This window comes from Phascolarctos cinereus, unplaced genomic scaffold, assembly GCF_003287225.1.
Source record: "Phascolarctos cinereus isolate Bilbo 61053 unplaced genomic scaffold, phaCin_HiC Scaffold_3;HRSCAF=262, whole genome shotgun sequence".
NCBI classification, from domain to species: domain Eukaryota; kingdom Metazoa; phylum Chordata; class Mammalia; order Diprotodontia; family Phascolarctidae; genus Phascolarctos; species Phascolarctos cinereus.
The window spans coordinates 159238531-159256505 of record NW_027555736.1 but is presented as its reverse complement, the minus strand read 5'-3'; the positions used below and the strand labels follow the sequence as shown (position 1 = coordinate 159256505).

Genomic DNA, 17975 nt, shown 5'->3' with positions numbered 1-17975 from the left:
CTATTATAATAATATCTAATCTTTATATAGCAATTTCAGTTTTGCAAAGTGCTTTGCATATATTATATATATAGACCTCATAAAGAACCTGTGAAATAGTAACTACAGGTAATAAAACCCTTAAAATTATGCTTGATGGAAAGATTAAAAATATTTAGGTGACAAGGCCTGGGTTAATGAGGACTTCATGGATGTTATGTTGATCTTGAGTATCTGTTAGTGCTTCATTAGTAGCAGGTAACTAGAACTAACTTTTCCTCCTTACCAAGGGTATAAGTTATAAATGAACTTTATTAACCATCTAAAATTTACTCCTAAATCTAATTAAAAATAGACAACTGTTCTTAAGTGCCATTCCTTCCTAAAAAGGAAGAATTATAAATAGTTTTAAATTTGCAGCAAAATTAGAAATTTTCCCATTATTTTTTATGCCAAAGGTAAATATATGTATATGTATGTATATATACAGATATGAAAACATATACATAATATCTTTTGTATATACATATACATATACATACATGTGGACATATGGATATGTGTTTATTATATATGTTTTCATGTCTGTATATATACACATACATACACACATGAAACCAAATATACTAAGATTAGTATATATGCATTTATGTTTATTTTTATACATATAAAGAAACACACACACTAAATATATGTTCATGTGTATATGCACATACACATATGCACATTTGGCTAAAAAGTTAAATTTATATTTATATGTGTATATGTATATGTAGATTCACATATGTTATATATGTATGTTTTCTTGTGTGAACATATACACATTTACTTTGGTTCAAAAATAAGATAAATATGTGTGTGTGCGCATGTATCTACATTTCTCATAGTTGTGTTCCTTCTCATCACTTACTCTTTCCCAGTTTGTGGGAAAGAGATAAGCTGGGAAGGAAAGAGTGATGATAGGAATATAACTATGAGTAACATTTAAGTCTTGACAATCATGGGAGGAGCCCATGTGGTATAAGGGAAAGAATATTTGAGTTTGGAGTCACACCTTGTGGGTTCACCTCCTGGCTATGACATTTACGACCTATAGTAGAACTTGGGCAAGTCTCTTAATCTCTTTGGAATTCTAATCAATGTCATTACTAGTGGTGCCTTAAAATACTGGTTGGTGAAACTTCTCTCCTACCTCTTGGCAGAAAGGTAGTGGATTCTAGATCTAGAATAAAGCATACAATTCCAGATATGGCTGATGTCTTGATTTTTGGTGGGTAACTAGGTGGCACAGTGGATAGAGTCAGGAAGACTCTTCTTCTTTAGTTCAAATCTGCCCTCAGATACTTATTAGCTGTGTAACTCTGGGCAAGTCACTTAACTCTAATTGCCTCAGTTTTCTTATCTATAAAATGATCTGGAGAAGGAAATGGCAAACCACTCCAGTATCTCTGAGAGGAAAACCCCAAATAGGCGCATGAAGAGTTAGACATGACTGAAAATGACTGAGCACATTGCTTGTTTGAGTATATACTTATTTATTAGGAAAGATTTTTTTTTTTGGGGGGGAAGAATGATCATTGAGAAGGGACAGAATTGGTAATTAAAAAAAATACCAACATATATTAAAAAAAAACAAACCCTCTAGACCGCAGGTTTCTCATTTGTAAACAACAACAACAACTAAGAGAAAGTAGGACTGCATGGCCTCTATCCTAGGTCTAAATCTATGACACTGTAGACATGGCAAGGATTGAATACATCTTCAGATGCAAAGACCAAAAATAGTAACATACATCATAAATAGTATTTCAATCATTGCCATTTATTTCCCAAAGACTACACTGTGCACATTAATTCAGCTGAATTTTAAAATATTGAAACAAAGCTATGCACAGATCACAGTATCAGGAATAGGAGATATGAATATTAAATTTTATAGCTTATTATTAATTAAAAGAATTTGACACCTGCATAGATAACTTTGAATGCAAGATAGTATCTGAAAAGTTTGTGAGACAGATGAAAACTAAATGCTTTGTAAGATCCAGGCAGTAAAAGGTCATTACTGACATAGATTGAGAGGAGGACAATGTGGAATCAGGGAAATTTTCATGGAAGAAATGTAATTTGAATTAAACTTTTAAATATAGGAATTAATAGTTGAAGAGGAGGAGAGAGAACATAGAAGCTATTGAATTTAGATCTGAATGAGACCTTAGAGATGATCTAATCCAGTCCCTTCATTCTGTAGGGGAAAAAATTGGCCTTGGGAAGTAAAGTGACTGGCATTAGGTCATAGAAATATTAAATATCAGAGAAACAGAATTTCAATCTAATTCTGTCTCAAATCCAGTGTTCTTTGCAGTATTTGGCCATGGCCATGGGCATAGAGAATAGCATGTGCAAATTCTGGAGGAAGAAAAGTACAAGTTGTGTTTAGGAGACAATAAATAACCTCACATAACTCTGACATAGAATACATGCAGGGAAATAGGAGATAAATATGGTTACAAGTGACCACATTGAGTTGTGTAGGACTGGCAAAGGAGTTTGAATTTGGGTTATGAGATTGGGTATCAGTGAATAATTTTAAGTTGAGTGATATGATTAGATCTGTACTTAAATAAAATCAGTTTGAGAGGATTGTAAAGGAAAAATTGGAATGGAAAGAAAGAGTAGAACAGAAGAGTAATTGGGAGTTTATTCAGCACATTCAGTAGGTAATAAGGGCTTGGATTGTAGTGGTAATAGTGGAAAAAGAGGAACAGACAGTAAGACACACAAAGGAGTATTTGGTAAACCACCTGGATGTGAGAGGTGAGGGATAGGGAAAAGTCAAGAACAATGTTGTTTCCAACATAAGAGACTAAGTGAATAGTGGGACAAAAATAGTAAAGCCAGAAAGAGAAATGAGTTTAGGGAACTTGCAGCGTTTGAAGAACCAGTGGAACATCCTTTAGATAGATGAAGCAATGCAGTGTTCTAGGGTAAGCAACATTACTTAGAAATAAAATAAAGAAATATAATGGGGTAACTAAATCTAGTTAAATACCCATTTTTACAAAACTTCATGTGCCTATACTCTTCTCTTCTACCAATGATTGGGATACAAGATGTTGTCATAATCTTATGAATTTCTTAACAGTAAAAGCCCTTTCTTTTGGTTTTATTTCAGTGGTTTCTGCCCAAGGCTTACAGGCTAAGGACAAAACAGGATCAAGTGATCCATATGTTACAGTTCAAGTTGGAAAGAACAAGAGAAGAACCAAAACTATTTTTGGAAACTTAAATCCAGTCTGGGATGAAAAGTTTTATTTGTGAGTATGCAGTATATAGCAAAATGATTTTGGAGCGCACAAATAAAGCAAATACACAAGAAAAAAATTCATTTTTCTTTCAGAAAGTACTTAGTAAAATTAGTAATAGGAATATATTTTGTTGTTCTCCTGACATAAAATTGTTAGTCATGATAAGCAAAGAATTTCTTTAAACAGTGTGATATGATAATGGAAACATTTTATAAGGAAGCTAAGGAAATTATGTGGCCCAAAATTTGGATGACCCTGCAAGGTATGTAAATCAATTGGACCAAAGTAAAATAATTAAATAAATTGATATATACAATGAACCTTAAAAAATTTTAATATCTGATATTTCCTTCTTTTGCTACAATTACATGCTTTACATATGGCATTGAGTTTACAAGATTTTGACAAATATCATTTAATTCTTCATGAAACCACATATCACATTGGTTGTTTTGCATATTTCTGAACTGTCCATATTTCTATATCTAGCCTATATCTGTATAGCCTATCAGTGCTCCTAGGGCATTGGAAAGTGTTTTTCTTCAGCCCTTAGCTAAGATTCCTTACCTTTTTGTGGCATGTTGCAGTGCTATGCTGTAGAATCTAGCAGTCATCTGAGAGTTAGAACATGGTGCTGGTGCTATTGAGTCTTTGATTCTCACCGATTATTCTCAATTTTCTAATTTTTACTCATATTCCTGGCTAAGAAAACATGTCAAGTTTTTATACTTGGGCAGAGAGGAAAGCACAGAAAATCTGGTAATTGAAAGAGGGAACTGATTATAGAGGAAGAGGGAGGGAGGGAGACACACAGAGAGAGAGAGAGAGAGAGAGAGAGAGAGAGAGAGAGAGAGAGAGAGAGAGAGAGAGAGAGAGGGAGAGAACGAGAACTGCACTTGTCCCCAGTGGCAGCACCTTGAACAAGGTTTAACCCTTTTCCTCCCTCTCTGTTTTCACTCTCATTGTTATTACTTTAGAACACTTTACCTCCCCTCCTTCCTTCCATAAAATTACCAGAACCCATTGTGATCCAGAGATAGGAGCTACATCAATACTTAAATTAGAGTTCATTATCATTAATCAGAGTTCATCATCCCCTTGGTAGCATCAAGACTTCTACAACTACAGGAAGTTAAAAAAAAGTCCTCCAAACATTTTAGGGGTGAATGTTTAACAATCTGATAAAAAGGTGCAGATCTTAAAGACTTCTTTTGACAGTGGTTTGTGGTATGGTCTTGAATTTAAAAAGTGATTTTCATCGGTTTTTTAGTACTCCAGTCCTTAACAACTACCCCATGACAACCATTTTTTTTCTTCCTCATAGAAATTATTATTAGTTTGCTTTTTTCCCCCTGATTCTCATTGTTTTTCAAACTTCAAGAAGCATATGACCCAGCTGCTAGGATCCTCTGAATGACTTTGTTTGCTTTATTAAGCTTAATTTATAAGCTTAATTTATTAAGCTTAATAATAAGCTGCTTAATTTTTTGCAATATTTTGTCAGTTTTTGGTGTTGGTTTCTCACTTCCTTTGTGTTTTGATGTGACTGATCCATTTCATTGTGGTCTTGAATGTTCCTTGAAACATTTGGCTTCTGTCCCCCAACATTTCCTGCAATATCTCTAACAACTGAAATGGCTTTTTAAAAGCTATAATCTTTTCACTTTTCCTTGGACTAATATCCATTCTTAAAAACCACAGAATTAAAAACACAGTTTAAAAAAAAAAGAGCAGCATAATGTGTTTATGGGAAACAATCTAGCACTCCACTGACAGAGAAGTACATAAAGGTGAGGAAATTGGATAAATCTGGTTTATCTGGTCAAAGTCAGAGCTAGTGATTCAGCTTAGAATCATCAGAGGATCTTCCTCTTCCCCTTCCCCTCCCTCCCTCCCTCCCCCCCTCCCCTGCCCCTCTCCCCCCCTTCTTTCTTCCCCTCTCCTTCTCCTCCTTCCTCTCCTTTACCCTCTCCTTCTTCTTCTCCCTTCTCCCTCTCCCTTTCCCACTCCCACATTGGAAGTATACCACTGTAAAACATTTGCATAAAAATGATGGATACAGAAGAATTTGTGCCTAAAGAAAATGAAAGGTACCTCAGGATGTCAGCTAGTTCATTACTTCAGGCTGAACCACACTTGCACCAGCATAGACTGAGGAGGTGTCTAGAATGTTTTTAACCATTTACGAGAAGAGATTGTTTAGTTTCTCTGTAACCTATGAAATTTGTAGCAGCTTTTTGTTAGGGAATTCTTTCTTAAATATGACTCATCTTGTAATGTTCCTATAGCCAGCAGCTGGAATAATTTTTCTCAAGTGCCCTTTACCTTGCTCCTTTGCTCAAAAGAGTATAAAATGACTGTCAGTAACATATTAGGAAAGCAAAAATAAAAATGTTCATCATAGATTTCAGACTCTGCCTTTTCTAACAGAAAACTGTTTCTCCCTTTTCTAGACTCATTAGACATGGTCTGTAGCCTTCACATGTGCCTAGATGACCTGTTTACTATCTCCTGCATATATCTCACTTTCTCTTTCCTGTACACTTACCCCCAGAGATTACTCTTGTCTCTTTCATGAAGCTTCCCATGACTACCATTATAGTCATTGCAACTGTCCTTTAGCATTCATGGATGCTACACATATTTTTCTTTCATGATTCTCAGTTGTTTTTTTGATCTTATCTTTTTGCTATACATTTCCAAAAACCTTTTGTTTGTTTGTTTTGTTGCTTCCATGAGTAGTTGAAGGGTGTGTATTGTCTCCTGCTACCTTTTTTTTTCTGTCAAGTAAATATTGTTGACTCTAGTGGCTCTATTGACAATTCTTTGTGACTCACAGAACTTTGCCTGTATTGCACGTGATGATAAAGTACTAAATACCCAGGAAAAATGGCCCTTCATCTTCCAACACCTGGAAGCTTCATTTTGAAAGTATGCACCTATGTTGAAGTAGCATAGTCTGAATGGGGCTCCCCTTGCATGTGTAGATGTATAATGAACATTTGTCCTGTTGAGGTTGGGCCTACCCTCTGATAAGGAATGGTGTAGAAGAACGGTGAAAATCTAATATGGATGAAAAAAGCCCATACCTGATCTTCTTTATCCAAACTCCCACAATTAAGACTGAACTCAGTTTTACTACATGGGATTAGGCAAAACCAGAGCTATAATTTGGCAGAACAACAAGGGTCATTTTTCCTAGTGCCTGATATCTGGGAGGATGCTTTCTGTCCCTCCTTCTCCTGCCACACTCCTTCTCATTCCTTATGCTTCCCCTAGGCTACAGAATTGCTTTTTACAGATCTACACTAGACTAGGTATGGGAAAGGCACAGGTGAGGCAATACTAGAATTCACTAAATTAATTCCACTCTGGTGAGTTGGAAAGAATGTTATAAATCACTCCTTTGAATTAAATAGGAAAATAAAATTAAATAAGATTGCCAAAGCATCTGAGTTAGAAAATGGAAGAGTTTTTAATTTAGTCCAAAATCTTGGCTTCAACACTTAATCCCATCCTCATCCTTCAGATGGATTTCACTGGAATAAATATTGAAAATATGAATAATTTGCATTTGTATATCTTGGTTGAGATGGATGCCACTGTGTTTAGGTTCATTTTTAATAAAGCATTCAAAATTATATTGACATTAACAATGTACCCATTTCCTGCACATTTCAGTGGCATTCTTTATATAGTTCAATGAAGCAGCAGGAATTCCAATTTGAATCAGTGGCACCCTGTCAACCATATAGAATCCTGTAGATAAAACAGATATGCAAGAAAAAAAAGTCTGTGGTATAAAATGCTAACGTATCAGTTGATTTTCTTTATGGAAATCATCCAGAGAGTTATTAAAATCATACACTTATTTTTGTAATTTATATTTTCATTTTGTTTTTTATTATGACCAATGACTCTGAGTTGTAAGAAAAGTTTGAGGGAGAATTACTTCACTGATTCCTCTAGCAACATGAAGTGATTGAAGAGAGTCCATGAAGAGAGTGATAAACTTAAAGCCAAGAAAACCTGAGTTCAAGATCATACCTGTAACTCTTACAACCCTGGACAAAACATTTAGCAACCTGTGCATTTAACTGCTTAGGACTTATTATTAAGTCAGAGCCAATCTGAAGTTAACACAGTGAGTTTATATGTCAGGATTTCACCTCTAAATAAGTCATACATCCTTTGCATATTCCCATCTTTCTCTGGCTGGTATATTTCCAATCGATGCCATTATTATCTCTTAACTCAGTTAACTTTTGTCAGATCTTTTTGTGAATTCTAGGTCTTTGCCCTGATCACAGAAGTTTTAATTAGTTTCAGAACTGATCTATTGAATGCAGATGTCCATTTTACTTATAAAATGACATGAGTTATTGTAAATTTATCTCTCTCATTCTAAGGAGTTTCTTCTTTAACCAGAGGAAAATTAATTCATATTGAGTTATTTTAAAATATCTTTTTTCAAATATGCACATGTTACTGGCAACCTATTCCAGTCCTAAAACAACCACTAATCTAGAAGTCCTGTCCTGGGCTATTAGGTCTGTGCTTGGGCTTCCAGGTTGCCACAGGCAAGATAAACCTGAGCTCTCCTCACATGTCATCCATCGTCATCCATGACAAACTGTGGACTAAACACAGTAATAATATTTTGATCATGTCAAAAATATAACATGATACAGAGTGACTATGTAACTGTGAAGTACTATTGAAATGCTAAGTTATAATTGGGCCAGGGTAGAAGCAAATAAGAATGTTTGAGGAAATGGCAAATGTGGCCTTTGAAAAGGCTTTGGCCATCCTTTGTCTTTGTAAAAACTTTGGGTAAAGTCACCTTTGCCTTTGAAAAAGCTCTATTTGTATGCGTATCACAGTGGATCATAAAGCTAATCAGATAGAGAGGTCATATAAATAGTCTTTGAAATTTACATTTAAAGTTTGAGTTGAAGTTTCACCTTGTGCAGATGACATACCAATACCTTTTCATAGATTAAGTAAAATATTCGATGGCATGTAATGTCATCTGTATCTCAGCAATGGTAAAGAAAAGTGGCATGACTTCTTCTAAAATTAGCTCTTGCTCTGTATTCTCTCTGTTTCTAATCATTAAGCCATGTAGACCAGCCCTGAATTTTACAGTGCATAATTCGTTTCCAATCAAAGTTAGTTACAATATTAGAATATGAACAATCTATTAAGTATTCATCAGATATGCCATCATCCTGGAGACTCCCTTGTAAGTGTTTCAAATGCTTATGACATGTTTCTTAATTTGCTGCTAAAGATACAAGGAATTATGCATTTGTCTATTAGAGAGAAAAGATCAGCATCTGTGTTGTTCTTTGAAATGGATAATGGTAATTTTGTAGTCTTGGTAAGAAGGGAAATTTTAATCAGCTCAGTCATCACAGCCAGAAGATGAGAGAGTTGGCCAGTGGCGCTTGATGGATGATCCATATGTAAAATGGTGACCCTGGTTGGCTATCCAGGGCCACAAGGACTGTCTATAATTACAATACAGAATCCATGTTGCTACTGTATAGTCTCTTCTCTATTTTCCTCCCTCAGTCCTTGGCAAATAAAGAGTAGTGTGGCATCGTGGGATGGGCCCTGAAGTAGGAGTTATAAGACCTTGATTTCCATTCTCATCCAGTACTATTATTTGTATTTTCTTAGGCAAATCCCTTAACATCTCTGGGTCTCAGTTTCTTTATCTATAAAACAATGTTTGCCTTGCCTTTCTCATCGTGCTTAGAAAAGAGGATGGGGAGAGAAAACAAGGAAAAATAATTTGAATTTGCTTTATTCAATAAGACCAGAAATAGTATTGTGTGATTTTGAGGGGCTGTGTTTTATGGTAACTTAGAGAAGAATTGTAAATATGAATAATGTTTCTTTGCCTTTTCTAATAAAATCCTGTGAAGGGACAATAAATAACATGCAAAGGTGCTTTGAACAATACAAGCACTATCCAAACGTAAGCATCATTTTTATCTTTGCTCCCAGGGCAGAACTGAAAAGCATAGCATTTCGTGACTAATTATAACTGTGCTCATATTCAGCTAGTGCTGAAATCTGGTACTTCGGATCTAAACTGTTTCTTTAGAAGCAAGGGGATGCATTATTTCTTGTGTTTTCTAGGGAGACTCATCTTGGTGTTCAAGTGAAATAGTTTGGGAGTTAGATGGCTTGGATTGTATATTTACATGGTCATAGAGCATATACAAGAAAAGTAAATTTAAGGTGATTTAGAAGAAGAGAGAGAGTGCACACAACAGCTAGAGAGGGGCCAGATGGGTAAGAATCAGGGAAGGCTTCAGAGAGGAGCTAGCTAGTCTGAGGTTCTGCAAGCCAGGAGGGGAAGGTACATGTCAGGCATGAAGACACTTTTGCAAATTCACTGAAACACCAGTGATATCTGCTTGTTAATCCCACTTGAAGCATGTGCCAGTCATACCTGTATATTAGCTTTGGCATTCTGTGAGTACGATGTAGATGCTCAGGCCTGTAGCCTTATGTAGAAAGGTAAGACATTCTCCATCCACCTAAGTATGCTGTGTGGTTTTATCTTGGCCCAACCTATAGTGCAAAAACATGGAGCAGACTATGAGTTGAGCATACATTGAACTTTGTTGCAGAGTTCGTATCAAATACTATGATTTTGTCTATCTCACAATGCCTTCACGACTAAGATTAAAATGGCAATGTAGAGGAAATCAAAGATTTAAAATCAGTTAAATCCTAGATTGAGAGGAAATGCAATATAGCGCAGAGAGAGGTGGACTTAGAGCTAGGAAAAGGTGTTTTCAAGTCCTGCCTCTCATATACATGTATGACCCTTGACAAGTCACTTCACCTCTCAGGGTTCTAGATAATTCTCTAAGAATATAAATTGCAGAAAATATCATGATCTGCATTGGTAGAGGGCTTTTCCTCACCTGAGAAGCTCCCTGTACTAATACTATCATATGTCCAATCTCTGTCCCTAAATCCTAGATTAGGAGCATGGAACTTTTTGTACAGTGAATGGAGCTCTGGGTACAAAGTCGGTAAGATCTGAGTTCAGTCCAGCTCTAGACCCTTAACTGTCTGTGTGACCTTGGGGAAGTCACTTAATCTCTGTCTGCCTTAGTTTCCTCAGCAGTAAAATGGGGATAATAACAGCATCTATCTCCCAAAGTTTGTTGCGGATATTGAAGAAATAAAAATTTTAAAGTGTTTAGCACAGTGCCTGGAACATAGTAGGTGCTTGATAAATGTTTGTTCCCTTTCCCTTTCTCCTTCGTCATAAAATATATAAATACTGTGTAGAAAGTGAGAATGTTTTGGGTTTTGTTTTGTTTTGTTTTTTGGTATTCTCTGCCAACTCATAATGACCCCATTAGTATCATCAAGTAATCTGTCATGCAAGATTGTACCATATATGTCAGCAGTGACACCAGAATGTAGAGGATAGTAATCACACTTGATTAGGTTGGAAAGCTTGAAATTATTCAAGGAATATGACATGCAAAGTATATAATCATAAGGATTGCTCTTGATTATAGTAAATAAGATTAACAAGTTACACATGCACCCAAAATATACTTTATGTTATATCAGTTATTTCATTGGTCATTTCTTCCTTGTTTAATAAATAGGGACTGAAAGTTGGTCATCTGAGAAGCAATCTAGTATGGTGGCAAGAATGTCGCGGTGGAAGTCCAGGAGATCTAGGTTCTAGGCTCACGTCTCACCAGGTAGACCTGCACCAAATCACAATTCAGCTCACGGAACAGATCACATTTGAAACCCTCACAAAAATTGTGATATCCTTCATTAGTCCTTTGGGTCACTGCTGTATACATACACATTGTCAGGAGTGTGTTCATCATTCAGTAAAACTATCTAAAGAGTCATGAATTTGCCCATTTAAGAGACATTTATTAAGTGTCTGCTATGGGAAGAGGACAATGATATGCATAAAGTGTGGTCATATGATTCAGAAAAAATGCTATTCCTGGCCTCATGCAGAAAGGTGAAAAGAAAAACAGCAAATTATAATAATAGCATTATTAGACATGGGGACCACTTAAGCAAAGGTAAAGAAGTGGAAGATAAAATATTGTGTATGAAGAAGAGCCGTGGGCTAGTTTGATTGCAACAGAGACCATGTTAATGAGGGTAATATGAAATAAGACTTGAAAAGTAGGAGGACGTCATTATGGTAGATTGTAAATTCCCAGCTGAAGAGAGAAATAGCATGGCATATTGATTGGATAAGATGGCCAAGCTTGGCAATAGAAAGACTTGTGTTCAATCCATGTCTCTGACGCATGGTACCTGCCTGACTATAAGAAAATTACTAAACATTTCAGACCCCAAGCAACTGTCTAAGGCTGTAATAGACTAGTTACCTATCTGCATCAGTACAGTTGCTTACATTTTTGAAGTACCTTCACCCACTACACCACACACACACACACACACACACACACACACACACACACACACACAATCCTAGAAGCAGTTGGAAGCTGTTGAAGATTTTTTTTAAAGGGGAAGGTGATACTTTTGGATCTGAATCTTAGGAATATCACTCTGGCAGCTATGTGAAGGATGTTTCTTATATTGAATAACTTTTCCATTTATACCTCATAAATATATTTATTACCTCAAGGTAATTTAGACACCATCTAGGTCACTGCCTAAATTAAGACTATGCAAAATTATATTAATTAGAGCATAATGATAGTTCTGAAAATTCTCCCAAGTACTCCAATGAACCATTTTTTCCAAACTAGTGATTCTAAAAGAAAATGATCTTCTGAAAATCCACTGAGACAGTTGGACAGTATCAGATAATTGGCCCTGTAACCAGAAATTACTTTTTGTAGGGCTTACAGTTTTTTGGTTGGCTGTATGAGCCGTTAGTTTACGATAAGCTCAGACCTTAATTGTACTTTTGTTGTTTCTTGCATTTTGTGTTGTTATCCCATTTAAATTGGAATCTCTTAGCAGACAAATTCTTAACCTAGGATCTATAGGTAGATTTCCAGGGATCATTGAACTTGGAAAAAATTCTTCATTTTCTCTAATTCTTAACTAAAATTTTTCTTTCCTTTTGATTACAAAAGTTGGTAAGAAATCATAATTCTGAGATGGTGTCCATAGGCTTCACCAGATGGCCATAGGGGTCCATCACACACACAACACACACACACACACACACACACACAAATACACACACACCCACCACCAACAACAACACCAACAACAACCACCATCAAGAACTTCTGTCTTGACAGATGGGAGCCATGTTGTTTGCTACGGTGGTTCAGGCACCTCGTATAGCACAGGGCACATTGTAGGTCATTGATGCGCACTCCTCATTGGTTAAAAATGGACTTTTGGTTGTTGTTGTTCAGTCACGTCCTACTCTTCGTCATCTCATTTGTGGTTTTCTTGGCAAAGATACTGGAGTGGTTTGCCATTTCCTTCTCCAGTTCATTTAAAGATGAGGAAACTGAGGTAAGCAGGGTTAAGTGACTTGCCCAGGGTCACACAGTTAGTAACTGTCTGAATCCAGATTTGAACTCAGGAAGATGAGTCTGCCTGACTCCAGCACCAGCACTCTATCCACTGCGCAACCTAGCTGCCCTTAAAAACGTACTGCCAACAGTTAATTTTATACCCTACTGGCCCATAATGTGTTTTGCACTTCTAAACATTTTTTGTTTTCTTTGTTGTTTCATTTAATATTTTCTTTTTACCCAATTCCAAGTAAAAACAATTTTGAAATTAAAAAAAAATATGTTAAGTTCCAAATTCTCTTCCTCTTTTCTCCCCTCCTGTTCCTTGAGAAGACAATTTCATATGATTTATATGTGTGCAGTCATGCAAAACATATTTCCATATTAGTCATGTGCCCTTCCTAATTAAATTGTTTTTGTTCTTCTCTTGAAAAGCCCAACCACTGCTTGCTCCCTTTCTATAACTGTCTTTATAACATTCTCTTCTAAGAAGTCTCAAAGGTTACTTTTACATACCCTTTCTTCATCACTGGTGCAATATTTTAAGAAGTACAATTGTTTTTTGTGAGTGGAAACTTTTTCCTTCTTGAGATCCTGATGTTGCCTTCTCCCCTTATGTGATGTTTGCTATTCTGTTCTGGTACTATAACTTACCAATAAACTTTGATGCTGTCATTGATTAGAATTGGACCCCATGGACAAATAAAAACTCAGAGGCATGGAGAGAATCTTTACTAAATATACTTGCAGAACTAAGATAAATGACAAAAGTAAGCTTTTCTACTTAATTCCAGCTGGATCCACACGCCTTAAATATTGCTAAACATATGGCTAATATATGTGCTGTATACCAGTGGTATCAAACTCAAATAGAAATGATCCCTGTGGGTATCATATTGACTAGAAAACCACAAATTAACATTATTTATATTGTATTTTATTTTGCTAAACATATCCCAACTATATTTTAATCTGGTTTGGCTGTAGCCAGGAGTTTTCTTGGCCTCAAGTTTGACACTTTCGTATACCAAAACCAGAAAAGGTAATTAGATGTCAGACAGTATGGAAAGTTGCCCCTATTGTCAGCCAATCGAAAAACTTTTGGTGGAATCTCATAAGAAAGCAGAGAAAAACTTCTTTTTTTTTTTAAATTTAATCTCTGAATGGTCTAGTTATCCTATAGGGAATTTTCTTCCTCTCTTGGCTTGTATTAACCTTGGAAACCTGAGACGATGCATATAGTGTACTCTCCCAGTTTAGTGAGTATTAAGTCTCCACATACTAAGCACGGTTTATAATATTAGAGAAAGAATTAGTTATCAGAGTTATTGTATTTATTTAAAAGTCCATGACCCCCAGATTAGGAACCCCTCCCTGCTTTGAATCTTTCAGTATTTTGATAACATATCCCCAGTGCAAGATAGAGGCAAAAAGTTTCATAGATTTAGTCTTCCCTGGCATTCACAGTTCTTTTTCCCTGGGCCTTTTGTCTTCTCTGCCTAAAAATAATAGAACTTCGGGTGCCATCTAATTGAAACTCTTTACTTTAAAGAAGAAACTGAGGCCTGGAAAAATTAGACAGCTTGCCTAAAGACACACAGATAAAAAAGTAACAAAACTCAGCCTTTCTGACTCAAGTCCCAAATATCTTTCTCCAATAAGGCACTGCCTCTTTTTCAGTTATTAGCCCATCTGTCACCTGGCATTATGTTTGTTGTGACAGAAACACTTTATTTTCTCCAGTTACTCATGAGGAAAAGAGCAAAAATTTCCAGCACTCATTAAAAGCAGTTCTGGAAATAGTCTACACAATGACAATGCATACTCTTGCCCCACCTCAAAAGGGACTTAAAATGGTTAAACTTATATTTTCAAATGGTCTAGCCAAATCAATTCAGAAATCGTGTCACTAAAGTAAAAAATTGACCAATTTTATCCACAATTTCTTAATATAGGTTAAGGGTCAAAAAAAAAAGAAAAAAGAGAGTGGGGCTAGTAGACATATTCATAATTGGCCGCTTAAGGCTTTGTGCTCTGGTTCCTTTCTCCTACTATATTTATTGTCAATTGACTGATATGTCCTTTCTAGGAATGCTAGTATGGAGTGGGTTAATGTTGAACTGGAAAAGGGCAGGATAGAATTGACAATTGTTGGAAGATAGTCAAAATGCAGTGTGATGGGTCTGTGGGTGTCTAGAGATGTGGTGAGTTAGAAACATAAGTCCTGAGTCAGGAGGAGCTGAAGTGCCAGGTCCCAGTTTGAGGAAGAGAAAGGTAAAGCTGAGTAATATGGAAGGAAGGTATTTCATTCAAAATATGCTATGATGTTTAAAGCAAAAATGTTTGAAATGGTTTCTGGCAAGACGTGTCTTATTGCCTTTGGACAAGTTAGCCTACTGCTCTGGGCCTCAGTTTCCTCATCTGCAAAATGAGTAGGTTGAACTACATGCTTTCTACTGTTCCTTCCAGTTCTAAATCTGTGAGCCTATAAAACTTACCTGAATTTAGGCTTGAAAGAGTACACTTTGAATCCTATAACTTTAATTATAGTTTTATAATGAAATATTGTATTTGAGAGAAATTTAAAAAATGAAAAAGCAGAGTCCAACTACTTTTTCATGAGAAATTATTACCTTTTCTCAGAAGATAGAGTGAGTCGAGAACTCTTAATCTGCAGGGCCCAGTTAATGTGAGGGAAAGGTTGAAATTCTGAGAGGAAATGATCCTATCATCTTAGAATTCATTATAGTCAAGAAGGGGAGTACTAAGCATAATCAGCCATGTATCTTATACTTTAAAAAAAGCAGGTTTCAATAAACTGAGATGAAAGATACTTATGATCATTTGGCATAACTCTCAGAAAGGGAAGATGGTCAAGAGGGAAAGAAATCAAGTTCTGATGACATAATTTCAAATGAACCAGATGAAGAAAAGAAAAAAAGAAAAGGAGAGGCATGTAAAAATAAATGTTATTTCACAGGGAGTTTTCTAATCCATTTGGATTCCATTTGGAAGGAAGCAGAGATGCTTAGCCAAAGAAGAATACCAAAGACTGGCATGGATGAGTAAGAAAGGTATCATGCATATGGTAAAGAAAAAGTTGTAGAATAAGCTAAAGCCAATAAAAATTATAAATGTGGATGGCATAAATTCCAGGCTTATATACATTATACTGATGCATCCCCATAAAAAACCTAATTAGAGCTTTCAGATTGTGGGCTTATAGGGGAAAATGGTAAAGACTAGAAGCCAGCAGGGTTTGCTAAACACAAATCATGCAAAAATGACTTCATTTCCTTTTCTTTCAGAGTTACTAGAGTGACAATCAGGGAAATTCAGTGGTTTTTATAAAAAAAAATTGATAGTTTTTGGATAAAAGGATTAGTTAGCTTTGGGAGGCAGTTTGTTCACAATGGTAGGGGTATTTGATTTAGAGTCTGAGGACTTGGGTTCAAATCCCCACTCTGCTACTCAATTTTTCTGAGACATTGGGGAAGGGCCTTATCTCTGGGCTTCACTTACTCACTTTCTCCAGTTACTCATGGGGAGAAAAGCAAAAAAAATCCAGCATTCAATAAAAGCAGTACTGGAGACAGTCTGTGCAATAGTAACACATACTCTTTGCTGTTTTTGCATCTGACTCTTTGTGACCTCATTTGGGGTTTTCTTGGCAAAGATAATGGAGTGGTTTCCTTCTCAAGCTCATTTAACAGATAAGGAAACTGAGGCCAACAAGGTCAAGTGACTGCCCAGGGTCACAAAGCTAATAAATGTCTGAGGTGAAATTTGAACTCAGGACTTCCCAGTGCAATATCCACTGTGCCACCCAACTGCCCTTGCCCTGCTTCAAAAGGATTTTAAAATGGTTAAACTGATATTTTCAAATAATAAAGCCAAACCAATCAATTTAGAAAACATAAGTCACTAAAAATCACAAAATAACTGATTTCATCCACAAATGCTTAATTTGGGAAACATGTATATAAAAGACCAAAAAAAAATAAAATCAAGGGGTTAGATTAGATCAATAGATTAGCAGATTTCTGGTCTTAGGACCCTTTCCACTCTAAAATTCTTGGGGAGGCTCCCAAGAGCTTTTCTTTGCATAGTTTATGTCTATTGGTACTTATTGTATTATAATTTAAATGTCTTAGCATTATTATCATAAAATTGTGATCTTTATACTTATGAAAAATGGATATGACTATATTCATGACAGATTGTGAAGGATAAGCCAAAAATTTGCTAGAATTAATGGAAAACACCCATGAAGGGGTCTTTGGGATCCTTTTGTTTTCTTGCACCAGACTTTGAGAATTGTTTGGAATAGATGATAAATAAGGCCTTCTCCACTTTTAAATTGATGGTGGAAAATTTCTGGCTGGATGATAATATGGTAAGATAGATTCATATCTGGTTAAATGACTGGCTTCAAAGAGTGTTGAATAGGAGATTGATGTCAATGGGGAGGGGGTAGAGTAGTCTATTTGTGAGATGATGTAATATCATAAATGATGCCAAATAGGCTCAGTTTCTTTACATACATACATACATACATACATACATACATACATACATGCATGCATGCATACACACATACATACACACACACATATTGTTCCATACCATTATTACTTCTGTTCTCTCTTCCTCTTAGTTTTGGTTAATGTTATTATGTGAAATTAAACCTCAAGAACACTGTGAAGATGGGCCAGCATTCTTTTCCTAGCTCTGTTTTGTTCAGTATTAAAAAAAAAAAAAACAGATTTAGAAAAAAGGCATAAATTTAATATTGATCAAATTGGGCCAAAACTGAAAGGAATGGTGGATGCAGTGGATGTCAGACTTGGGATAGAACAAAATTTCCAACAGAGTATAAATATAGATCTAATCTAATAAGATGAATTTTAACTGGGTAAAAGACAAAATCCTGCACCTAGATTGAAAGGTTGTTGGCATGAATACAGGAACGGAGAGACTTGACTACCTGTGAAATAGTCTTTGAGGTTTTAATGAACTGCAAGCATGATATGTCTGCCAAAAAAAGGTAATGCAGTCTTAGCATATAATAATAGAGGAAGAATGCAAGAAACCTATACTTAAAGGAGAAAAACAGAAGAATGCAGCAGGCCTTTTAAAATAAGGAAGATGATCATCTCATCCTATT

General features: G+C 35.8%; 1 protein-coding gene across 1 annotated transcript in view; it reads left to right on the top strand.

The window, feature by feature from the left end:
• The window catches only part of UNC13C (unc-13 homolog C), a 705000-nt gene that overhangs the window by 294982 nt on the left and 392043 nt on the right, over nt 1-17975 (top strand). Inside the window, exon 9 of the mRNA XM_020981173.2 lies at nt 3155-3296. Within this exon, the coding sequence (XP_020836832.1) occupies nt 3155-3296 (142 nt within the window). The remainder of the gene's footprint in view (nt 1-3154; nt 3297-17975) is intronic.